Here is a 25948-nt window from a genome sequence, read left to right as displayed (position 1 = left end):
TCCCTGCTTAAAACTTCCCCTCACTGGCTTTCCATTAGCCCCTAAGAGCAGGTCTAAAATCCGTAGTCTGGCTTATACAGTCCTTGAGGACTGGGTGTCTCCTTACCTCTGGACTGCATTTGTTGATTAATGATACCCAGATCCTGTTTATCCAGAGCTGGGAATGTAACTAGAAACCTGGAATACTTGTATATATGGAGTTCTTGTGCAGATTAAAATATATTGGAGACTGAGCTTTTCGTTACTATTATTTCTCATTTACTGTAATATTCCTGGGGCCAGGTAAAGGTAGGAATGCTCTCATTTTTTAAAAATAAATAAATACTATGAGGAAACAAAGATTATCTTTCATTGCTAAAACTATCATGCTATAGCCAAATCATGTTAACAATAGTCAGTGAAAAATTATACTTGGGACCTTTCGAAAAAACAAATCACTCAGAGAAGTGTAACCAATTGTAGAAGTGGTCAAAATGTGATTGGGTCAATGCTAATTGAACTTAGATAAAGAGAAGGTGGAAGATTATCTTTATGAATGAGTAATGTGCTAGCTAGGGAGAGTTTTACCTGCCTGGCATAGACTTTAGGGAAAAGACAGTACTCTTTTTTTTTAACCTGTTTCTGAATAGAAATAGCTTTCTTTCTGGAGTCTTAAGTGTCTTTTTAGAAATCCAAGGAACAGCTGAGGGCTGTGAGCACTGAAATGCATGGAAGCACTGTTGGTTAAAGGAAGTAATGGTTTTCTGGAAAGTAGAATGGAAATCACGATTTAGTTAAGTAGTAATTGTTAACAGTAGCTATGATGACAAAGGCATTTGTTTATATCTCAGCGTTTGAGTTCCTCTAAATATTTCTTTACACTTTGTCTTCCACGAATATGTTGACAGTAATTAGTATAGAGTTCATTTATTTACAAGGTTAATTAATGAGTTTTTCTTTTTATTAAAAAAGGAAAAGGCTGAGTTATAATTTCTCTTTTCCCTCTCAATTATCTGTAAAGTTGTGTCAATTCACTGAAACTAGGGTCTTTCCATCCCCCTGGAAAATTAAGGTTCATTGTGATCTTCTGGAAGCAGGGATTGTATTTTTTACAGCTTTATTTCAGCACTTGCCAGGGTATCTGGAAAATAACAGATCATTAGTAAATGTTGGTTGAGTGAATAAACGAATTAATCTATAATTCTGGCCTTGCAGTTTTCAACCTGTTTTAGATGATATCAAATGTCACAAGACTATGGTTCTCCAAGTGTGATCCTCTATTAGCAGCATCAGTATCACCTGGGGACTTTCTAAAAATGCAAATTCTTGGAACCTGCACCTTACCTATTCTGGGTGTGGGGAGCAGCAATCTATGTTTTAAGTCCCTTAGGTGATCCTGAGGCAGTTTGAGAGATCACTGACCTAAAACAATCAAGGGAAACATATAGGACTGTCAGGACTGGAAGCCAATTCACCTAACCCAGCTATTCTTGTCCCAAAGGCTATGCGACCCTTTGCAAAAAACAGCGGACCTTGGCTGGCCACATTAAATGTGCTTATCCTGAGCATGGCATTTTTAGTTGGACGTGGTTCCCTGTCCTGCCAGGGAAATCTGAGCTGACGAAAACAATTTCTCTCAATTGGTGTAGTTTGTGACTCTGAGTGGTGATTTTATTTCAGATATGTTTTCCCCCTACGTTGCCCATTTGATGGCAGTACCAGGCTAATTAAGGAATTGAAATGTGGTAGCCGTTCCAGGGAGGTGTCTGATTCTTTTCCTGCATCTTGAGAACATTTTTGCAAACACTTTCTAGTTCATATTTTCTTTTTTTAATCAGGCAGAGACATTACAATTAAAATACCGTTAAAGTGATTCTGGGAAGTATTGCAATAAGCATGTTTTTTAATTAAAGGAAGAACAGGGGGATGCATAAGCAGCACCAGCTAAAGGGGAAAATTCCATCCGATATCTATTTTAATTGAAATGGGGGGAAAAAAAAAAGGGAAACGTAACACCAGCAAGAGCAGCCTGTGCCTGCGTGTGCATGGCTCAGTCCCAGGTTGCTAGGTTTAGGTGTTCAGTGCTTGATTAATTAGTAGCCAGGCAGAGAGTCCATTCTCATTGCCCCCAATCCTTAAAGCCTGATTTATGCCTCACATCCCCCATGAATATGTGAGGGCCCAGGCATCTATTTCCTGAGCTGCTGGTGGATAGGATTATGGAGTGTGGACTGAGATCTTGGGGGTTCTCGTTTGCCAGCCAAATTGATTTTCCGCCTCTCTGGTCGGGGACAAGCCCACCTCGAAGGCTTCCCAGGCCCTTCTCCAGTGGATCAGGCACAAGTCTAATCCGGATCTTGCCAACAAAGGAAGCTATGTGCATCCCCATCACCACGCAGGCTGCAGGCTGCAGCTGCCTTCCCTACATGCCACTCTTCTCTGTCTCATCTCCTCCTGGCCCCCACCCAACAGCAGCACAGGGCAGTAGGCTACAGCAGTGTACCCCACATGTGCCCAGATCATGCTGCCAGCCTGTCTTGTCCAGGCAGAGTGGTATCCCTGAATGGATGGTCACCTACAATTCTCCAGGGGAAAGGAATCCCAGAGGCTCCCCAGACGATCCATTGCCTATTTAACAGCTGAAAAGTAAGGAGATACAGGCTGCTAAAATTTTAAAGGAATTATTTAGGGTTGACGTAGAAGTTGATTAGAGATTAATCAATGGAGATAGTAAATTGGGTAATTTACATCTTAAAATTTATATAGTTCAAGCTTTGGGTAAGTGAATTATCCAGTTTGGTGACACTGATCATATTAATTGGAGTTCTTGAATCCCTCCCTAGGCCATCTCTGGTTTTCCCTCCTCTTAAAAATAGAGTCACTATCTCTGGGTTCATTTCATCACCTGTCATTCACGTCCTAACCCAGCACAAACTGGCTCTGCCCTCTTCCTCCCTGACCTACCACCAATGGCATAAAGGGTTTGACACCATCAATTACAACCTTCGCAGTTCTTAAAACTCTTCCTGGAGCCTGTATTTCCATAATCTTCTGATTCTTCTTTTCATTCTCCTAATTCTTCGATCCACTCTCAAGAAGCTTGCTACTTCCTTTCCTTATTCTAGTGTTTATATATTGGTGTTTTGAAGTTTTTTTTTTCTTTTCTTAATTTCTTTTCTGTTATCACTACAATGTCCTCCATGAGAGACCTCATTTTGTTTCATAACTTCAACTCCCCTTCAGTCAACAAATGTTGAGTGAGCACTTGTCACATTCCCCATGTACCAGGCACTGTTCTAGACACAGGGGCTATAGCAGTGAACAAAATATACACAAATTCCTGGCCTAATGGAGTTTGCTTATATAAGTAAGCAAATTATATCATTTGTTAGATTTACTTAGTACTTTTTTATGGAGAAAAATTCAGCAAGAAAGGCAGGTATAGGTTACTGTGGGGGAGATTTGCACACAGTAAGTTCAAAGGCTGTGAGGCAGGGAGAACAAGAAGGTTGATGTGGCACCAGCATTGTGAGCAAGGGCGAAGTAGAGGGAGATTGGGCCAGAGAGGACCAACTCCTGTAGGATTTGGTAGGCTTTTATCTGAGTGTGATGCGCATCATAGAGATTTTTGAGCAGACAGGGAACATGATCTGGTTTACATTTAAAAAAAAATCACACTGGCTGCTATTTTGAGAAGAGACCCTGCAGTGAAGGGCAGGGGCAGAAGCAGGAAGCTGAGTTCAAAGGCTGTTACGAAAATCCAGGGGTGACATGAGAGTAACTGAGACCCCAGAGATAGAAGTGGAAGTAACCAGAAGTGGTTGGATTATGGGGATATTTATAATGTAGAATGTATAAAGCTTTCTGAAGAATTTGTTGTTGGGTGAGTGAGAGGGAAAATTGACTCTATGGTTTTTTCACTGAGCAGTTGAAAGGATGGAATTGCCATTTATGGAGTTGGGAAGGACTATGGGAGGATCTGTGGGGCAATATGAGGAGTTCATATTTTAGACATGCTAAACTGAGAAGCCTAGGAGCCCTGGTGGTGTATGGGTTAAGAGCTATGGGTGCTACTCAAAAGGTTGGCAGTTCAAATACACCAGCTACTCCTTGGAAACCCTATGGGGCAGTTCTACTTTTTCCTATAGGGTTACTATGAGTCAGAATTGACTCGACAGCAGTGGGTCTGATTTTTTTGTTTTTAATGGGACAACCAAGTAGGGATCTTGTGTAAACAGTTGGATATATAAGTCTTGAGTTGAGGACCAAGGTTATAAATTTGAGAGCCATCAGGCATTAGCATAGGATGATGCTTAAAAGCATAGGACAAGATGAGACAACCAAAGTGGTGTATATAGACTGATAAGAAAAAATGGTCAGAAGACTAAGTCTTGGGACACTCCAAGTGTCAGAAGTTGGGATGATGAGGCAAAATCAGCAGAGGTGCCTGGGTAGGGGGAACCTAGGAGGTAGGAAGAAAATCAGGAGCGTACAGTGCTGGGGAAGTAAGGGGAAGAAGGAGTTTCAAGAAAGAAGGAATACCAAGTGTGTCAAATGCTTCTAGCTCCTTGGGGAAGGTAAGGCAATGTGGTGGCCATTTGTGATCTTGACAAGAGAAGTTTTGGTGGAGAGGTTAGGCAAAGGCCCAACCTGGAAGGGTTCAAGAGAGAATGGAAGGAAAGAATTGAAGATAGCAGGTATGGCCAGGTTTTTTTTTTTTTTTTAAAGAATCTTATTGTATAGTAAAATATTTACACTCTAAATTTTTTTCTGCCAGGGAGAAAATTGCTAGAACTGTGCATTTTTCTTAAAACATACACACACACACAACAAATTATTTTGTGGTTGTTACAGAGGATGGCTAATTGTAGGGTTAGCCAAAAGCAGGTTTTGATGTTCTTTACAAATGTTAGCTAGCTGCTAAAAGTCTCCTTTACTTCCCTTTCCAATAAATAAAAGAGATATTTAATGGGAAGAAGTGATTACATGTAAAGTTGTGTTCATTTATATATTTTAAGGGGGACATAGTAACAATGATGGTTGATTGATTTTTAGAAACTTTCCCAAGGTCACTTGTTGGGCACATTCAGCTTTTGTAACAAGCAATTTCTGGGTCACAGCCAAAGGCGCCCTGCTCTTTATTTCAGCTTTCAGAAATGGGGTCAAGCTCTATAAAATAGAGTCCTCCCACTTCCCTCTCATACTCAAGTCACTCTCCTTTAAAGCAGCCCACTGTATATTTATTTTCAGCTAAAAAACGGTGAGGATGAAAAACTTGGGGCCTTGGCGCAGAGCTAAATTAAATATAAACTTCACGTTCTTTCACACAACGCAGCTAATACTTTGATTATCTCTGTAATTATATCAGGTAAAAACAGCTGAATTCCTCATCATACTCTCTTCTTTGTTTACCTAGATTTCCTAATGTGTATCACTGATAACATGAGGAGGGAATGGTTTTTAGCAGGGAATAACAATTATATTAATTAGTCCTGTTTTAATACTCTTACCAACACAAAACATCCATTTTCTTTGGGCTGAGCTTTTCTTCCTTCATTAGTATCATTATTAGTTCCTGTCAGTAGATGATGTTTTTAAATTGCTTCCGTGTCTTTAATATTTTGCTTGGTGATACAAGAGACAAAGCCCAGGTTTAATCCCAGTAGTCTGCCTCAAATCCTTTTTGGAATGAGACAAGGGATATCTACATGAACAAAATTAAAATAAATCATTTATAAACAAGCCATAGGCAAAGTTGCTTATGTTAACACATGTTTTTCCTTAAATGTAACTATGAAAACAATCCTAATTAATTAAAAAAGCTACCTGGGAGGGTTTGGGGAATCGGATAGAATATAAGTTGTTCTGTCTTATGGTTCTGGGTTCTAATGCTGCTGCCTGCTTTAGACCTGGAAGGGTTAGATTCTCTCAGCCCATGCAGTGCTCTGGGAAATAAGGAATGTGAGATCAAGCTCAGAAGCTTGTTTTGAAGATCATTTCAGACAACATAACTAAAGATTTTGGTATGTAGTGAAAAAAACAAAACTAGTTGCCGGCAAGTCAATTCCAACCCCATGTGTTACAGAGTAGAACTGCTCCATAGAGTTTTCTTGGCCGAAATTTTTTATATCACCTTGTCTTCCTCTCTATATGAAAGATCTATGACTACATACATTTCTTAGCCCCTCTTTATTGGTTTAATGTTGTATCCTTTTATGTAATAACATCGCTGTTTCCCTGTTGTGAGTGTTTTTTTATCTTGATTTATTTTTGTGATTTCTCTGTCTGGGTTGACATCTGATTGCTCTGTCCAGTGTTCTAATCTTGGGTTGATACCTGATATTATTGATCTTCTAATGAAAGAACTCCCTTTAGTATTTCTTGTAGTTTTGATTTGGTTTTTACAAATTCCCCAAACTTTTGTTTATCTGGAAATGTCCTAATTTCACCTTCATATTTGAGAGACAGTTTTGCTGGATATATGATTCTTGGCTTGCAATTTTTTTCCTTCAGTGCTTTATATAAGTCATCCCATTGCCTTCTTGCCTGCGTGGTTTCTGCCGAGTCGTCTGAGTTTATTCTTATTGACTCTCCTTTGTAGGTGACTTTTCGTTTATCCCTAGCTGCTCTTAAAATTCTCTCTTTATCTTTGGTTTTGGCAAGTTTGATTATAATATGTGTTGGTGACTTTCTTTTAGAATCTACCTTATGTGGAGTTCGATGAGCATCTTGGATAGATATCTTCTTGTGTTCCACGATATCAGGGAAGTTTTCTGCCAACAAATCTTGAACAATTCTCTCTGTATTTTCTGTTATCCCTTCCTGTTCTGGTACTCCAATCACTCGTAGGTTATTTCTCTTGATAGAGTCCCACATGATTCTTACAGTTTCTTCATTTTTTAAAAATTCTTTTATCTGATTTTTCTTCAAACGTATTGGTACCAAGTGCTTTATCTTCAAGCTCATCAGTGCTGCCTTCCATTTGCTCAGTTTTGCTCCTCTGACTTTTCTATTGAGTTGTCTAATTCTGTAATTTTATTGTTAATCTTCTGAATTTCTGATTGCTGTCTCTCTATGGATTCTTGTAGCTCATTAAATTTTTCATTATATTCTTCAATAACCTTTTTAATTTCAACTACTTTATCTGTGTGTTCCTTGGCTTGTTTTGTGTATTGCCTAATCTTCTTCCTAATTTTGTTCCTGAGGTCTTGAAGAGTTCTGTATATTGATCTTTTGAATTCTGCATCCAGTAATTCCAAGAAGGCACCTTTATCCAGAAGATCTGTTGATTCTTTGTTTTGAGAGTTTGTTGAGGTGATCATGGTCTGTTTCTTTATGTGACTTGAAATTGACTGTTGTCTCTGAGCCATCTATAAGTTATTGTATTAGTTTATTTTATGTTTGCTTACTGTACCTAGCTTCTTGCTTTGTGTTGTTTTGATATGCCCAAATGGGTTGCTTGAGTGAGCTAGCTTGATTATTTTTGCCTTTGGAGCTCTGATATCCTGTCACCAGATGACTAGAGCTGTTATCAGTTATATCAGTCTAGGAGTCCATTCACTTTTCTTTTATGGATTCACCTTAGGTGTCCAGGTAGCTGATCATCAAGTGTGTGGTACAAGCTCTTCCCTACAGTCTTAGAGGGGCAGGAGTGATTGGTGTAGGTACCAGTATCTGGTTGCAGCAGGGAGTCACACTCTAAACAAGGCAGGAGGCTGAGAACCATCCCCCAAATGTCTATGAGGAAAGCACATCCCTGTTCCCCAGAGTGTACAGGTGGGTGGGTTCTGCAGACAGACCATGGGCACCCAATGCTTTTGTTTGTAAGGACTGGGAGGTACCAGTTATCCTTGGACCCCTGTTATGGGTGGCTGGGTGACCTGAGTGGAGCCACCAGTCCTTATGCCCCTGATGTGAGTAGATGAGGACCCTATTTAATAGGCAAAGTGATGTCAAATATCAAACACCCACCTCTTCACCTCACAGCTGAAATGGTTGCAGTCTGCTAATAAGGGCCTATTTTTCTGAAATAGGCCCACATAGGTCCATGCAGGGGGGAAAGGTATTCAAAGTCCACCGACTGTTTATACCTGGACAGGAGCCACTTCTGTCCTGAGCTCCCCAGGTTAGTGGAGCTTGCAAATTATCTTTTCCCCCCATTTGTGAATTTATTCTTACTCCAAGGCTGGGAGGATGGCTCCGGGTGCTCAACACAGCCTATCTCAGGCCTAGAGAAATCAACAGCCATCGAAGCTGGCTTGGGGTCCGGGGGCGCGGTAAAGCATAGGCACGTACTTAGCTTTTGCCGAGAACACCATTCTTCGCTGGTTCTGGAGGTGTGAGTAGTTGTATGGCTGGCTGCTTCTTCCTGAGGAAACTGGCCGAGCGCTACCACCAGCCTGCTGCAGCCACTCCCAGGAATGGTGCCTGAGAGATCCCGGCGATTCAGGTCTGGTAACTCCTCTCTGCTTCTGAATGATCTCTCCCTGTCCCTGCTGCTCAGTCCGTTTTCTAACTTTGCCTTTGATGATCAGGGCTCCTAGCTTGTCATAAATATAATCGTTTCCCTTGTTTTTTCGGATCTTTGTTGAAAGAGGGATTGCCGGAAGCATCTGGCTATTCCGCCATCTTGACCCTGCCTCCTTGGCTGAAATTTTTATGGAAGCAGATCGCCAGGCCTTTCTTCTGCAGAGCAGCTACATGCCAACTGCCAACCTTTTTTAGTAGTCTAGTACAAACCATTTGTGCCACCACAGTTGCAATTGAATTGATTCCAACTCATAGCTACCCATAGGACAGGGTAGAGCTGCCCCATAGAGTTTCCAAGGAACTACTGGTGGATTTGCACCACCAACCTTTTGGTTAGCAGTTGAGCCTAATAAATGTTAAAACCAGTTGTCATCAATTCATTTCTAACTCATGGTGACACCATGGGTGTCAGTAGAACTGTGCTCCATAGGGTTTTCATTGGCTGATTTTTCAGAAGTATATCACCTTGTTTTCCCTGACTGTGCATATAATAGCTTTCCTAAGAGAAATCCCAAGTTCAGTAGAGCATAGGTGCTGTAAGGAAAACTCAAACTCATATCTTCATCATTGTCAGATGGACACCTGACTGCCTTTTTAAAGCAGTGAATGTCAAATTGTTCTAGAGCTGGAAGGTGCCTCAGTCAACATACAATTCTACTGTCTGCTTTACAGGTGAGAACATTGCTAGGTGCTAAGTAGGACAGATTTGAGACCTGGGTAAAATGAGGTCCAGCAATTTTACAGGACTTAATGTGGGTCATGTCATTCAGAGGCCAATAGCGGAGCCAGGGCAGGGATCCTGCCTTCGCTGCTTGCTCATCAACGTCAGTTCAGATTCCCTGAGTATTTATAATGGGGTAGTCTTGCCATGCAAACCCATGGCCTACGAGTTGAAGATAATTAGGTGGGACACTAATGTTCTGTGGCTATGAGTGAAAAAAGAGTTACTAGACAGAATAAGCTTTGACCTGTAGCACAGGTCACATTCCTTACTTCTAGTTCACAGCAGGATTCATAACTACTATTACACTTCTATGTATATTGACAATAGAGGGGAAAATTAAAGTAAAAAATTGCTAGTGGGCCCATTGGATGTTTGGTAAGCAGTATGGTGCCACTCTGGCATTAATCCTGTAGATTGCCAAAGGAAAGCCTCTCATTTCTTGGATAATTTACCTTTGAGTATGATGTACATGCCATATTTCAGAAGCAAAGTCAGGACTAGTGACAGTGAGAAGTTGAAGGCAGATGGTGTAGTAACGCTCAAGTAATGGAAGACTGTAGAAAGTGAGCAGTAACAGAAATAATGGGGGATATGATGAGGAGGAGTGTGATGAGAGCAGCAGACACCACTGCATTAAATGCCTAATAGGTGTCAAACCTTGTACCAGGGATTTACAAGCATTATTTCAATAAATATCACTATAATTCTTTGATGGAGGAACTCTTGCCATTCAGATTTTACAGGTGGAAAAACTGGATACCCAGGTGGGGTGTGTCATTCTAAATTGTGGCTGAAAGGGAAAAACCAAAACCAAACCCGTTGCTGTCAAGTCGATTCCGACTCATAGCAACCCCATGTGTTATAGAGTAAAACTGTTCCACAGGGTGTTCTTGCCCATAATCTTTACAGAAGTAGATCAACAGGCCTTTCTCCCATGGTACCATCAAGTGGGTTCAAACTGCCAACTATTAAGCTTGAAGTTGAGCACAAACCATTTAAATAAACATCCTATGGTTGTTACTGAGTTGTGTGGTTTGGGCTTTAGGATCAAAGACTAGAGAGTTTGATGAAGAGGGCTGAAGAAACCTGAAGAGAAATTTTAGAACAGGTCAAGAAAGAAGTGGTCTCCAAATCTGACCATTGGGTCAAGCATTTATTGATCACTATCTCAGTACTAAGATGGAGGTAAACAAAATAACTAAAGGCATTTTAGCCTTTTTCTTCTTTCTTCTCATTCCTCAAGTACATGTTTAACTACTTCTAGTTATGATTTCTGGAAGGCAACAATAGTCCAACTTGATAATTTCGCGCATTGGATTTAGGCGTAGATTTAGTATGCTAAGAGTCTTTGTTTTCCACTGCTCCTCGCCAAGATACTAGAAACTGTCTTTGGTGCCATTTCTGTCACAGTGCTCTCTTCACATCCTTTGTCTACCTTTGGATCATTGAGACAGTATATAGGCTTATAGATTAAGTGTAATAGCACCATCCTTTCAGAGAAAATGTGTGTGTGTGTGTATAGGAAATTTAGGTACTTAAAGCAGATAAGAGTAACACCCTTGTGTGAAACCAAAAGATCAATGATACAGACTGTGATTTAAGCTAAACTGGAACCTGGTCTGGGGACTATCCTGTCTAGGCTTTTTCAGACCCCTGGTGTCGTTAATATAAAACCTTGGTGTGGTGTAGAAGGTCTTTTGCAAACCACTTACAGTAGAGAAATGACTGAGAATTGTCCATTCAGGTAAAAGTGTTTATTTATATGAGATACTTTGATTATTCTGGTGTTATTGAGAAATCTGTGGGAAATGTAAATATTCTAAATCTTTTTGAATAAAGGTATTATAAAGATGAGGGTATCTTTTTACTATCTTAAGTATTTACTCTCACAATATAGAGTAATTTTTTAAAATCGTATTCCTCCGTTACAGAAAAAATGGACTTTAGAGCAAAATAGCATCTGTATCAGTTTAGGTTTTTTGGTTCCAATTAACAGAAACCAACTGTCCTTTAAAAAAGGAAATTTATTGGAAAGGTGTTGTGTAGCTTACAGAATCAATAGGAAGTCTGGAAAACCGGGCACAGAAATAGACATTTCTACACTTTGGAATGAGGTGTTTCCGAAGCAGGAACTTTTTCTAGACTCATCAGGATGACACCATAGGAATTAATGAGATCTAAGCCTTTTCAATCTTTTGCTCCAGATTTCCTTTTCGAAATCTGGGTATGTGACTCAAACTGTGATAGGACAGAGCACCTGGATTGACAGTCCCACTCAGCTGTATTCCATGGAGTAGAGTAGTTCCTTAAGGAAATTAGGGTCTATTATCTTATCTAAATAAAGTACAATGATGCTGTCAACTAAAATGCTTCAAATGCCGTGATGTTAGCCCATCATTATAATTCTTTTTGTCATCATTCTTGTAATTTTGGTACATTTTCTTCTACTCCTGTTTGCTAGCTTTTTTCCCCCACTTAATTTTGTAAGCATTTTTCTCTGTTGCTACATGGTAAAAATAGAAGCTTTCACATCTCTTATTTAACCAGTCTAAAAAAAAAATTTTTTTTTTAAGAATGTTGGGCATTTAGGTTATTGTTATAAAAATAAATAAAGCTACAAATATTTAAACTTAGAGTTCATTCCATATTTTGTGTTATGTCCTTATCAGAGAGGAATAGAAGTTGAATGTATTTCATGACTATTTGACTGTGAGGGCCAAAGGAAAGAGAGAACCCAGTCCTAGTGCATTTTGGTATGTCATATTTGGAGGGCTAGCATATATATGATCTCAGAGCTAAAGAGGATTTCCCAGTAACATCTCTTTTATTATCATCAGGAATACTTTGGGAAGGAAGGCATATTAAGGATTACGCATACTTGATAACTAACCTAAGCTGGCTCAGAAATATAGTACTTCTACTCCCAGCTGTCTGATCCACCCTATTGTGCTTCTAGAAGAGAGACCAAGATAAAATAAGTTTAAATCCCAGCAGAAGTATAAAAATGAAGAGAATTTCACCACTTTGGAATTGCCAAGAGGAAACGAGCCTCATCGTCCCAGAGACTGACAATTTTCTTTTTCATTATTAGGAGGCAAGCTGATTTTCATGGATTCAGGACCCATCGAGCTCAGGGCCCACTCCATCCTTGTGTCTCATGGTGGAGAACTCCAGATTGGATCCGAGGACAAGCCCTTCCAAAGCAAAGCTCAGATAAAACTCTACGGGAGTGCCCGCTCCACCCCCTTCTTTCCATATGGAATCAAGTTCCTGGCTGTGAGGAATGGAACTCTTTCCCTTCATGGTGAGTGAGGCAACTGACCAGAGAAAATGAGTTAAAGAGTTGTGTCTAGTCAACGTGGGGGAAATAAGGGAAAATTACAAAGCTATTAAAAAACACACACGTTGGCTACTAGATTCTGAGGAAACAGGCTCAACTAGGACACAGGCAATGTTTCCTTAAATGAGAAATATTAATTGTTCTCATTCCTGTCACAGAATATTTTATGGTTCCCATTTATTCATTCCCCTTCCTCTAAAAGGATTATACACCCCGATCACCTGCTAACCAAACGGTCAGCAGTTTGAACCCACCAGTGGCTCTGAGGGAGAAATATGTGGCAGCCTGCCCAGTAAAGATTACAGCCTTGGAAACCCTATGGGGCAATTCTACTCTGTCCTGTAGGGTCGCAGTGAGTTGAAACTGACTCAATGGCAGTGGGGTTTTTTATGCACTGCTCTGTGACTTGCAGTGCCTCCCCGTGGGTAGAGCTCATTTCCCTGCCTCCATGGAGAGTGGCTTAGGCATGGACTTGCTTTGGTCAACAGAAGGTGAAGGCATAATGTAATCCATGGCCAAGCAGAAGTTTTAAGGGCTGTTGTGATCTTTTGGTCATTTTGCTCTTTTCCTTCTGCTGGAGAATAGCCTGCCCTAGATAGGGGCAGCTCCTTCAGCTTGGGAACTTGAATGAAGACACCTTGGAGCAGAGCTGCAAATGACCTACTGCTGTCAGGCATGTGAGTGAAGAATAAACCTTTATTGTCATAGTCCACTGAGATCTGTGTTTGTCACTGCAGCATAACCTAGTAAAAACTGACTATGCAGTTACCTAGGCTACACTCATGTTTCTGACGTGTTATAGCCTGACATCACAAACTCAACAGAGACAGCTTCAATTTATTGTTGCTGTTTTCCCTTCTGTGAACAAGGTTCATTTACAGTTCTGCTTAGCCCATTTACAGATGGGCTGGGTGTCTGCATTCCTGGGAGAGGGCACGCGTTAGGCTACAGTGTGTTTCTGTTCAACTCCGTATGTCTTCTGATCACCTAATCTCACTTTGCAAAAGAGATTTTTTTTTCCTTCAGATTCAGGAAATTAAAAGTCACAACTGAAAACGTGGTAGGATAACGCTTAGTTACAACTGGATAATGTAAGTTTAAAATGCTGCGCTTTAAGTTTGTGTCTTTCAGTGGTTACATAGCATGAGACAAAGGCATATCAAAAAATATGGGCTCCAAATAGTGGCCTAATCTCCAGAAAACGTGTTTTCATCTTCACTGGCATTTCAATAATTGCATAACAAAATAGAACCCCACCAAACCCAAACCAAACTCATTGCGGCTGAGTCGATTCCAACTCATAATCACCAGATAGGACAGAGTAGGACTCTTCCTCGTAGGGATTGGTTAGCAGCTAAGCACTCTAGCCACTGTACCACCAGGGCTCCTTAAAACCCTACCACCTATCATAAAATAATTGTTCTAGATACTGCATGTAGCTTTGCTGAGGAGCCTGCCATTTTCCTCTGTCTAGGTTCTACTAAAATCATTGATCTACTACAATTACTATGAGAGGAAGTATTTAGGTAATTAACATAGAGTTTTCTTTTTATTCCTTCTTCCAGTTTTTCATCATGCATTTATTAAGTGTTCAGTGTGGGCCAGGCAATGTTCTAGATACCAGGGATCACGTTTTGTATACAAAAGATTTAAAAAGCCTGTAACTACTTGGAACAGAAATACCAAATGCTTAGAATATTGACTGTTACATGCTACTTCTAGGAGGTCTTTTTTTCCTCCTATCTTTATCTGCAAGCACTTCTGTTGCTCTTGTAGCCCAGTATCCATGAGGATCTTTTGTCTGTTCATATGTCAGCCATTGTCTTCAAGTGTTTGTTCTAGTCCAACAGCCGCTTAGGTCAGGAACCCAACATGCTATGGTTTATCACTGGAAACTGCTAAAGGACAGCAAGAGGGCATAGATCAGTGATTAAACCAGCCTTAGACCATCTGAAGGACCCTGAGGATTAACAGGGATCCTCTGATTTGAGAACCACTGTCTTATATGAGGAGTCCCTCAGTGGTATAAAAGGTTAACATACTCGATTGCTAACTGAAAGGCTGGAGGTTCAAGTCTATCCAGAGACACCTCCAAAGAAAGGTCTGGTGACCTGCTCCTGAAAAATCGGCCATTGAAAACCCTATGGAGTACAGTTCTACTCCAACACACATGGGATCCCCATGAGTCAGAACTGATTAGAAAGTAACTGGTTGGTTACCCATTGCCGTCGAGTTCATTCCGATTGCTGGTCTTATATATGATGCAGGTGCCACAACTCTTGCCAGAAATTGAAATTCAAATGAAGAAGAATGCAAACTGCCCTAATTTTACTCTGCCAACTTTTCATTCCAACTGCTTCTCATTTTCATGCTCTAGTATTTTTTTTTTAGTATGAAGGATTTTTTTTTTTTTAGTATGAAGGATTAGTGAAAAAGCTCATAAATAAATACACCTTTATGGGCTTGTATTTTAAATGTAACCTGTGTTCATAATCCTTAATGTTTAAACAAATGTCAACTTCAGAAAATCCCTAGTGCCATTGATTGCAATCAATACTGGGCAATTAAAACAAAGTGTTCTAGTTGTTAGGTGCCACTGAGTCAATTCCAACTCATAGCAACCCCGTGTAACAGAGTAGAACTGCTCCGTAGGGATTTCTAGGCTCTCATTTTTATCTTTATGGGAGCAGTTTGCCAGGTCTTTTCTCCGGCGGAGCTGCTGGGTGGGTTCGAACCACCAACCTTTTGGTTAGCAGCTGAGCACTTAACTTTTGCACCATCAGGGCTCCTTAAAACAAGGTAGGTATTTCTAATATGTTTTGAGATTGTGAAAGTTAAAAAAAAAAAAAAAAGAGAGAGACAGATTGCTACCCTAATCCTGTGATGTTACTGGATATTGAGAGTGCGGATAAGTCCTCTCCCTCTGCTTCCCTCCTCTCCGTTCCTTTCCCTCCCTCTCCCTTCTCTTCCCCAGCCCACCAACCCATTTTGTCTTCCTTTCTCTTCTCTTATCTTCCCAGGGTTTGGCTGTCATCAGTAACTGCTTAGCTCATTCCCCAAAGCCCTCCCAATGTAGGAGTGCCCAGGATCTCATAGGAACCACAGAACATGCCCGTCGAACTCAGGCAAAAGCAAGCGGGTTTCTTCTCTGAGGTGCTACTGCCGCATCTCATTCATTCAACAGAAATATTATGTGGAAATGAGCTCAGCCATTTGGGTGAGCGGGATTCCCTTCCTGCTGTCTCTGCCAGAGAATTGCAACCACACCGTGTCTCATCAGTCCTCCCCCTTCACCACTTCTTCACTGCTCGAAGTCGCAAACAGATTTCCCCTCTGGCATGGTGGTATATCATGGTTAAAATTGTTATGTAATTTCACTGGCCTTTTCCCAGGGCCAAAGGTGGGCCTGGTGACACTGCAGCCTTACGGAAAACTAATTTTCTTTTGCTGTCAAGTATGCAAAACATTGAATGACTTGATTCACTGCTCTGCACTCAGAAAATCCCTAATGATGCAACATTCACTCAGCTTCCCAGGGTAAGGTAGTGAGGAGATTCACCAGAAGACTGAAGACTCTTCTGGGGAAATTTTTAAAATTCAGATTTCTGGGCCTCACCTCCAGAATCTGATTCAGTTGTCCTGATTTGGGGCCCAGGAATGTGCATGTCAGTGGACCCCTCAGGTGACGTGATTCAGGTAGCCCATTGACTAGACTTGGAGAAACACCGTTTTGGTGGTTAATAATTTTGGAATCAGAAATCAGTCCAGCCCTGCCACTATCAGCTATGACCTTGGGCAAATTAATCTCTTTGAAATCAGGAAAAATCAGCGCCTAATTTTTTTTATCTCAGAGACTTGCTTGGTGTGAAGTGCTCCAGAGTGTTGGCCACACAGTAAGCAATAAGTATTCATTAGTGTTATTTCGATGACATTATCCTTTTTCCCCAAAGCATTGAGCATCGAGCACCAATTATATTTCCTTCTCTTGGGGTAGAGAAGGGGAGCTTCTATTTCAGTATTTGGGGTGGGACCAGCTCTACCTAAAGAATTCTCTTGTTAGTAATTTTCTTCTCTATCTCCTTTCATCAGAGCAGGAGGGAGTTTTTTCTTTGGAGATCCTGAGGTAACAACATTCCCAGACATCTTCTGCTCCGCTCCTACCACCCACCGAGTGAACAACACCTTTTGATTTTAATCTCTCTGGGTACAGCTGCTTCCTAGCAGTGGGTAAGCACCATGGCCAGCATGGTTACAATAAAGGCTTCTTGGAAACCATTTGCATGAGCCTCAGAATAGCCAGAAGGAGAGCGCTGCCCAGCAAGCGAGGCCTATTGCGTGCATTTTATTCCTAACATCCCGCAGTAAGAGGACTGACGGATTCTAATTTAACTCTAGCTCGGGTTATGTGGAATCACACAAATGGCTCTCTGCACGTCAGTAATACCGCTTTCCCCACTTCTCCCTCCCACCTCATTCTTCACTGTTACCCCTTGCAGCCCTTCTACTCAAGCTGATTTTTATCATAGATTAAAATTGCTAAGCAAACAGGCTTTGCTGCTCAGCTGTCACAAGGAAAGATGGAGTTGAAAGCACTTTTCATGTCTTTCTTTTATTGTAGAAAAACTCTCACTCATGCATACACACCCTCTCTCAGACATGTGTACACACACACACACACACTGCCACGCCTACATGTACGCACACCCCATGAAGCGCTTTCTTTCCATCTGTTCTGCGAGGCTAGGGACAGGGCATGTTCTGATTCTCTGGTAGAGTTCAGATTGCTTAGTAAATTCTGTCAGCTTCTTGCTTTGATATGTTAATATGACAAAGGGTCACAGGATTCCTCCAAAGCAGCAGTCTGGGGCTTTAGGGTGGTTGTAGTCAAGAAAGAAATTTCATTCCTGCTTTTTGCTATCACTACCCTGTTTGCCAGTAGAGGTTCACCACCCCAAACCAAGTGCCAATCATACGTCACTTTTCAAGGGGGTCGCTGTCAGCCTGAGCAGCTTGAATTTTTGACAATGTAATTACGGCCCTTGCTTCCACAGTGGGAGTCTGAGCAGGATGGTGGGGTTTTATTGATTGTTCAGCAGGGAAATTTATCAATGTCTCTTACTTCATTTTCCAATTCCTCCCTGAGAAATTTGGCTGACAGTTTCTTAGGAGCAAAGCAGTCTTATGGCCTTGACTGGACTTATGTCTTTGTCCTTTTCAAGAAATTACAAGATACAGGCATTAAATATAAACTGAGATTTCACAGAAAAACTAGTAGCTGGGACATAATATAAGAAAACACTAATGCAGTTGTTGCAAACCTAAGAGTTCAGTAGGAATAAATAAGGAAAAGTGGGTTAAACAGACAAGTCTATGGTTTGTTTTCCTTCTGAAAGTACGAAGTGTATGTATTTAAGTTTTATACTTTTAACAAGTACTGTATTGCCAGGACTGTTATTATAGTTGTTAAAGAATATCTGGCTGTCTTGGAGTGCAAGATAGAGACTGTCAAGTAAGTATGCCTATAGGAGTGTTTCTCTGGTCAGTGGTTTTCATATTGTGCTCCACAAAATCTGAACTTCCCTGGAGAGGCTTTAGGAGTTCCATAAGCAATGACGTATTTGGGAGTCAAACGATAAAGGTTTAAATTGCTTAAATAATTCATTTATTGAGTGTATTGTCCATGTGTTGGTATTCAAAATAATATTTCATTTAAAGAAAGTTCTATTGCTGAATAGTGATTAAGAACAACCCTATTAAGTCATCCTTTTAACTGTCATGTGTGGATCCTTTTGAGTCCAGGGCCTCTCTTTGCATGATTCCAATTTTCCCTAAGACTGATTGAGCCCCTGAACATTTTCTATAAGGTCTTTTCTTTAAAGTGGGATGAAACTTTCCAGAGCCCATTTTCATTTTTATAATCATTCCTTTTTATCCAACAATATATTTTGAGATCTCTGCTTTTTTTTTTTTTTTTTTTTTATCATTTGATGAATCCTTTCCAATCCTGTCTCTTCTCCATCTATAACATCTCTTGCTCTTTCTTCTTACCTATTTCTTCTGGCTCATTACTCCTTCCTGTCCTTCTAGCCATAGCTGTGGCATGACTTTTTATGTGTGTGTGCATATATCTACATCTATGTATTTTTCAAATACCAGCAGGGTCACCCATGGTGGACAGGTTTCAGCTGAGCTTCCAGGCTAAGACAGACTAGGAAGAAGGACCTAGGGGTCTACTTCTAAAAAAATTAGCCAGCGAACACCTTATGAATAGCAGCAGAAGATTGTGTGATATAATGTGAGAAGATGAGCTCCTCAGGTTGGAAGGCACTCAAAATATGACCAGGGAAGAGCTGCCTCCTCAAAGTGGAGTTGAACTTAATGATGCGGATGGAATAAAGCTTTCCAGACCTTCATTTGCTGATGTGGCACAACTCAAAATGAGAAGAAACAGCTTCAAGCATGCATTAATAATAGGAACATGGAATGTACGAAGTATCAATCTAGGAAAATTAGAAATCATCAAAAATGAAATGGAATGCATAAACATTGATAAAGCAGAGTGTCACTTTGAGGTCTAAGGTGCGCCTGACCCAAGCCATGATATTTTCAGTTGCCTCGTATACATGCAAAGGCTAGACAATGAATAAGAAAGACCAAAGAAAAATCGATGCCTTTGAATTATGCTGTTGGCGAAGAATATTGAATATCCCGTGGACTGCCAGAAGAACAAACAAATCTGTCTTGGAAGAAGTACAGCCAGAATGCTTCTTAGAAGCAAGCATGGTGAGACTTCATCTCACATACTTCAGACATGTTATCAGGAGGCACCAGTCCTTGGAGAAGAATATCATGCTCGGTTAAGTAGAGGTCAGTGAAAAAGAGGAAGACCCTCAACAGGATGGATTGACAGAGTAGCTGCAACAGTGGGTTCAAGCATAATGATTGTGAGGACCAGGCAGCGTTTTGTTCTGTTGTACGTAGTGTCGCTATGAGTTCGAGCTGACTTGATGGCACCTAACAACAACAACAACAACAACAACATATATCTGTATTAATCTTAAATATTTGAGTTGTATGTGATGGAAAGGTGTCCCAGGGCAGTGCAAATAATTAATACTCTTGGTTGCTAACTGAAAGGTTTTTGGAGTTTTAAGCCCATCCATAGTTGCTTTGAATGAAAGCCTTGCCAATCTAGTTCTGAAAAATCATTCCTTGAGAACTCTGTGGAACATAGTTCTACTTGGACACACATGGGGTCGCCATGGGTAGGTATTGACTCAGCGTCAGTTGATTACAATTAAGTGATAGAAAACCAAACAACACCAAACCAGTTGCTGTCAAGTTGATTCTGACTCACAGCAACCCTATAGGACAGAGTAGAACTGCCCCACAGGATATCCAAGAAGCAGCTCATTGATTTGAATGGCTGACCTTTTAGTTAGCAGCCAAGATCTTAACCACTGGGCTACCAGGGCTCCGACTGATAGAAACCCAGTGCAAAAAACCTTCAACAAAACAAAGGAATCAATGAGCTCCTGTAATCAAACATCAGGATGGGCAGGAAGGCAACTGGCCTGGGACATGACTGCATACAGGGGTCCAAACAGCATTAGGATTCAGTCTCTCACCCCTGGTCCCCTTTGCATGGATTGGCTTTGTCCTCTGCTATTCCTTATTGGCTTTATTCACATGTCTTCACATGGGCTTAGGATTCCTACCAGAGAAATTTCCTGGTTTCACATGAGCTTAGGATTTCTACTAAAGAAAAGAAGTCTCTCGTCTATTATTGGTTCAAAAAATAAGCAAGGAAGGCCTCAGAAAGTCCAGCTTAATTCACCTAACAGGGTTAGGACTATACATGATGTTCAGGGGAATAAGGCACTGTGATTGCTGCAATTTGAGTTACTTTTTTATTCCTTTACCCCCAGTAAGGCCATGAAAGAAGGTGGTAACTCTGTCTTGACCAGGAAGGGGTGTATATGTATGTATCCATGTGTGTGCATGCATATTTGTGTGTTTGTGTTGGGGAACAGTTCACCAAAAGAAGGGGAGGTGGCCAGTCCCAGAAGCAAGTGTTACTGGGAAAACAAAACCATAGGGATTCCCTAAGCTAGTTAAACTAGAGTCGGAGTCGACTCGACGGCACTGGGTATAGTTAAACTAAAAGCTTAGGTTTTAGAATTCTAGCTCAATCTATGAGGTCTTAGGATAACTGAAACTCACAGGTAGAAATATGCAAATAAAGTACAATATTTATTGCTATATAGACTTAGTGTTTTAGGTTGAAATTAGTTGTCATTTAGGTTGCATCTGGACTGAATGAAACACCTGTGTGAGATAATGTCCATTAAATTCCCAGCAGAGAGCTTGGAACGTAGGGGGATACCATCAAAAAGCAGAAGAGGTTGAAAAAACAAACAAACAAGCAACAAAAAAAAAAAAGGTTGAAAACTTTTGTACTCCTGATGTTACCCTGAAGCAAAAAAGCTCTATTATCCTGGGATCTTGTGGAATCAAATATTCTAGTATCAACGGCACTGGGTAGTATCTGTTACGGTTTTTCTATCTCCTTTACAGGGATCTTGGATTTCTTCAGTATTGATTAGGTTCCCTGTCTTTCCCTAACACTTACCACTGCAAAATTTTACCTGGGATTTCATGTTATATTAGTCTGGGTTCTCTAGAAGAGCAAAATCGGTGAAATGTAGATAGATAGTTATAAGTAAGTAGATATATAGATATAGGTTTACTTCAAGGAAATAGCTCATACGGTTGTAGGGGCTAGCAAGTTCCAAATCTGTGGGTCCAGTAGCAGGCCGGAGATCTCTGCTGGCTCACAGGGTTGCAGGGGCTGGACAATCTAATATCTGCAGGTCAGGCAGCAGGCTAGAGTCTTCTGCAGGCTTATGTCCCAAGAACTAGAGGTCAGATAAGAGAGAGAGTGAGCTTGGCCAGAATATCCATTTATATACTGGAGGCAGGCCACCCCTCCCATGCCCCTCCCCCCAGTAAACTCTACTTTCAACTAATTGGCTGCTCATATCAGATCACAAAATGGAAAGTGATTACATTATGGAAGAGCACATGCCAAATCGCTGAGAATCATAGCCTAGCTAAGAGGGCACATAAAATTAACCATTATACATAGGAAACTTGAAATAGTGTGTAAATCTGGCACAGGGCTAAGCCAATGGAAGAGGTACATTTTTAGTGGTGGCTGGGAGATCTGAAACTTTTAGACAGAAGTCTGACTCAGAGAAGACTTTTTCTCTAATTATTATCTTCAGTCATATTCTGATGGATGTCTTTTTCCTGTCTCTTAACAACACCTTTCCAAGAGATTTCAAATATTAAAAAAACCAGTCCCAGACTTTACTACACATTTAATGTTCCCTTTCTTCCCTCTTGAGGCTCCAGGCTGGAACACTTGAAGTGGTAGGGGGCATGTTCTCCTCCTTCAGTCTTCCTCCTGTCATTCTTACTCTTCCTTCTCCTAGTGTCCAGACAGGTAGGAAAGGTTAGGCAAGAAGATGAACAATTTTTTTTTTAGTTAACAGTGCAGCTGTATTCTCTATTGGGTGTTGCTCCTTCTCTGGATAATACTGACTGGCTGTTGATTTTTTCTTATGAGATGACTGCGTGAGATCATGGAGGCTGTTATGGGGCCTTTCCACTGAACAGTTTTCCAATGTGAAAGCTCCTCTGATTTTGCAGTCCTCTTAGCTGTCACCTTGCGGTCCACCCTTTGAATGAGGTACTAGCAAGTTGGCTTGAGCCTAAGCTGTCTTCCCTAGAATCCACTTGGGCCAGGGGAAACTTAGAAATCCTTCCACCCCAAAGATGTTCCCCTCATCACACTTTTCTCTGTTCTTTTGCCTATAATTCTCTTTTCCCTTTCTCAGATAGGCATGGGCAGCCAAGGAAATCTGCTTCATAGGCAGACTTCCAAACCGGGAGAGAGAAGCCAGTGTCCCCTTCTTGCAGGTAACTTGTCTCTGTGATTGGTTTTTTTGAAGCCTTCTGTCTTTGCTTAATTTGATAAAAATACCATCACACCTCTATGAAGAGAGGAAAAGGCAATGGCTAGCACACCCAGGCTCATGCTTTACTCCCATCCCTGAAGATTCCCTTGAACCTTCTTTATTCCCCACCTTTGTTGCTCCTGTAGCCTGGGGTGGATTCCCTTGGAACTCTTCTCTTTCCCACCCTTATTGCTCATATGTCCTGAGGTGAGGGTGGCTCTAGGGGGTGGCTAAACTAAATTAGCCTTATTTTATTAAGCCCCAGGCTGTATCTATTCCTTAACTGTTTATGGCTGGATTACCATGTGAATTGCTTATTATCTCTTTGTGCCCTACTTGGGTCCTCCTGGTAGGTTCTGGGGGAGCAGAAGTCCTTCTCAACAACATGATACATATGTGACAGGACACTCCAAATGGGCATTGATTAAAGGAAAGAACATCTGTCTTTTTTTCTTTTTAATTTGCTGTGCTTTATTTTGGTTTGTTTTGATTTAGGGATGGGGAAGAATAAGATTAACTTGAGGGGAGGTATGGAGTTAACTAAAGGAAAGGGAACTGTGGAAAATTAAAAACCTATTTGTTGCTTTCTGTAATCTTAAATTCAAGCAAGCTTCAGCACAGCATTGGTTCTGGTCAGCTGGCATGTTATGGGAAATCATAATTATGCAGCTGAGTTAACACCATTGTTGTGTGCAGTCAAGTCGGTTCCGACTCATAGAGACCTGATGTGACAGAGTAGAACTGCCCCGAAGGGGTTCCTAGGTTATATCTAGGTTATAATCTTTACAGGAGCAGATTGCCAGGTCTTTTTTCTTGCAGAGTGGCTGGTGGGTTTGAACCTCTGAACTTTTGGTTAGTAGCTGAGTGCTTAACCGTTGTGCAACTGGGGTCCTTCCGAGTTAACACAAGTGAGCATGATTCTGGTGTACTTTGGACCCTCAGCATGGTAAGACAGCTGGTAATAAGATGACTGGCTCTCCCTTCAGAGCAGATAAGGATTGGTTTTTAACTGTATGTCCTTTAAAAAGAAACCCTGGTGGCAGAGTGGTTAAGTGCTATGGCTGCTAACCAAGAGGTCGGCAGTTCGAATCTGCCAGGCACTCCTTGGAAACTCTATGAGGCAGTTCTACTGTGTCCTATAGGGTCGCTATGAGTCGGAATCGACTCGACGGCAGTGGGTTTTTTTTTTTTTTTTGGTCCTTTAAAAGTAGTACCAACACCACCAATGAAAGTAAAGTGGGAACTTCCTCTGTTCTGTCAAATGACACTTCAAAAAATTCAAAATGCAGTCATTCTAGGCACAGTGCCAGGGATGTATCCGGTAAAATCTCATTCATTTTTAACTCAGATAACTTAGAATTTATAATTGCCTGATGTGGACGAGAATGACCTTGTCTATAAGGAAGAGTTCATTAAATCGATAGTATAATCCACATTTTAAGGAACTTAAGTACTTTTAAATGAACATGCTGTTTTCAGGGTCTTTAGGATTTTAGATGTTTACATGTAAATGTACACTGCTAATTAGAATGAGTTCTAGCTATTCAGTAATCCAGGTACAGCAGGAACCCCACTTAGGAACACATTGTAAGGTACTTCAGTTTCTATATAGACTTGAAAGTGTTGGTATTAGTTAGGTCTATTTTGGTTGTAAGTGACAGAAAACTCAATTCAAACAAAAAATAAGGGCATTTCTTGCCTTTTATAACTGAAAGGTCCTCAGGTAGGTCTGAGTTGAGGCACGGCTGAATCCAGGTGCTACAGTGAAGTCATTAGGACTTGTTTCTTGGTGACTTTTGGTTCCGGTTTCCCCTGAGTTGGCTTAATTTTCAGGCAATTTCACCCCTCATGGAGCCAGAAATGGGGCCCTGCGATTCCACGTGAAAGAGGGTGCCTCTTTTCCAATGTCTATTTGAGCCTGAACAAATTTCTGCACTTCCCCAGCCAGTATTTCATATCCTCCCTTTGTGTTTTCTCCCTTAGCATTTAATACTAACTTATTGTATATCAAGAGTTTGTTTATCATACTTACTGTATTTATTTTATTGCCTCCTCCAGTAGGATATATTCATCATGATGGCAGGATTTTCCTGCTTCATTCACCTACGACATTCCCAGTGCCTAGAGCAGTGTCTGGACTGATAGTAGGCTCTCAGGAAATATTCGTCGCATGGATAACTGAATGCATGCCTTGAGCAAAAGCCTCAGGGTTGACCTTGGCTTCCTGTGGCTCATAAACCTATCACTGAACCAACTACCTGCCTGAGAAAAGTGATAGTCTATGGGTCTTGTGGCCCTTGCTGGAACCAGTGAGTGGGGACAACATCTCACGACTACATGGTCTGTGAGCGAGGGAGGTGGTTTCTTAAAATAGATGTGTTTTTAGCATAATAAACGAGAATAAAACAAAACAAACAAACAAACAAACAAAAAACCCATTGCCCTCGAGTCAATTCTAACTCGTAGCAACCCTATAGGACGGAGTAGAACTGCCCCATAGGGTTTCCAGGGAGTGGCTGGTGGATTCAAACTGTTGACCTTTTGCTTAGCAGCCATAGCTCTTAACCATTATGCCACCAGGGTTTCCGATAAAAGAGAATAATAGGCAGGAAAAACAATAGCTTTTCCACTTCTAAAATATTTGACAATCCAGCATCCTTAGTAATTTGGAGTTGCCTTCCCTCTAATTAGTACAAATTAATAAGATTTTACTGGATAGTCTGTAATAATATATTTCAAAAATGTTTACTTTGGCTAGGAAAAAACCTAATGAACTACTTCACTGGTAAAACCAAAGCCCTTAACACAATTAATAGGAAAATTAGGATTTAAAAAATCTATAATAGCATTGTGATGTTTTCTAGATTTGATTATATCTTCAAAGTGTTATTAAAATTCTGAGGTTGACTTCAAGATAGCCTTTAGTCGAAAGACCCAGGACCATGTGCATCCTAATCCCTAATGACCCTTTACCTTTTTGTGTAAAGTCTCTGTCTCAGGCTGGGTTCTCTAGAGAAGCAAAACCAGTAAAGCATATAAATATATTTATATCAAGGAAATGGCTCACATGATTGTAGAGGCTGAAATGTCCCAAATCTGTGGATCAGCATAGAGACTTCTCGCAATTCACGTGGCCACAGAGCTGGCGAACCCAAGATTGGCAGGTTGGAGAGCGATGCTCCTGTTCTCAGGCCGTGAAGATCTATGGATTCCAAGACCTGCAGATAAGCTGATTGCTCAAGTCCCAAGAATCGGAGGTCAGACAAACAGGAGGCAACACAGAATTCAGAGTGAGCAAAAAAGCCTGAACATCTGCTTATATTTGGATGTAAGCCACACCTCAGGGAAACCCCT

General features: G+C 40.9%; 1 protein-coding gene across 1 annotated transcript in view; it reads left to right on the top strand.

Annotated features, from left to right (window-relative positions):
- PKHD1 (PKHD1 ciliary IPT domain containing fibrocystin/polyductin) overlaps positions 1–25948 on the top strand; it is a 593425-nt gene that overhangs the window by 180797 nt on the left and 386680 nt on the right. The window contains exon 37 of the mRNA XM_049894022.1: positions 12324–12536. Coding sequence (XP_049749979.1) covers positions 12324–12536 — 213 coding nt within the window. The remainder of the gene's footprint in view (positions 1–12323; positions 12537–25948) is intronic.

The sequence above is a fragment of the Elephas maximus genome, chromosome 1 (assembly GCF_024166365.1).
Source record: "Elephas maximus indicus isolate mEleMax1 chromosome 1, mEleMax1 primary haplotype, whole genome shotgun sequence".
Taxonomy (NCBI): Eukaryota; Metazoa; Chordata; class Mammalia; order Proboscidea; family Elephantidae; genus Elephas; species Elephas maximus.
The sequence above is the reverse complement of the archived record's forward strand: the minus strand, read 5'-3'. Positions and strand labels throughout refer to the sequence as shown.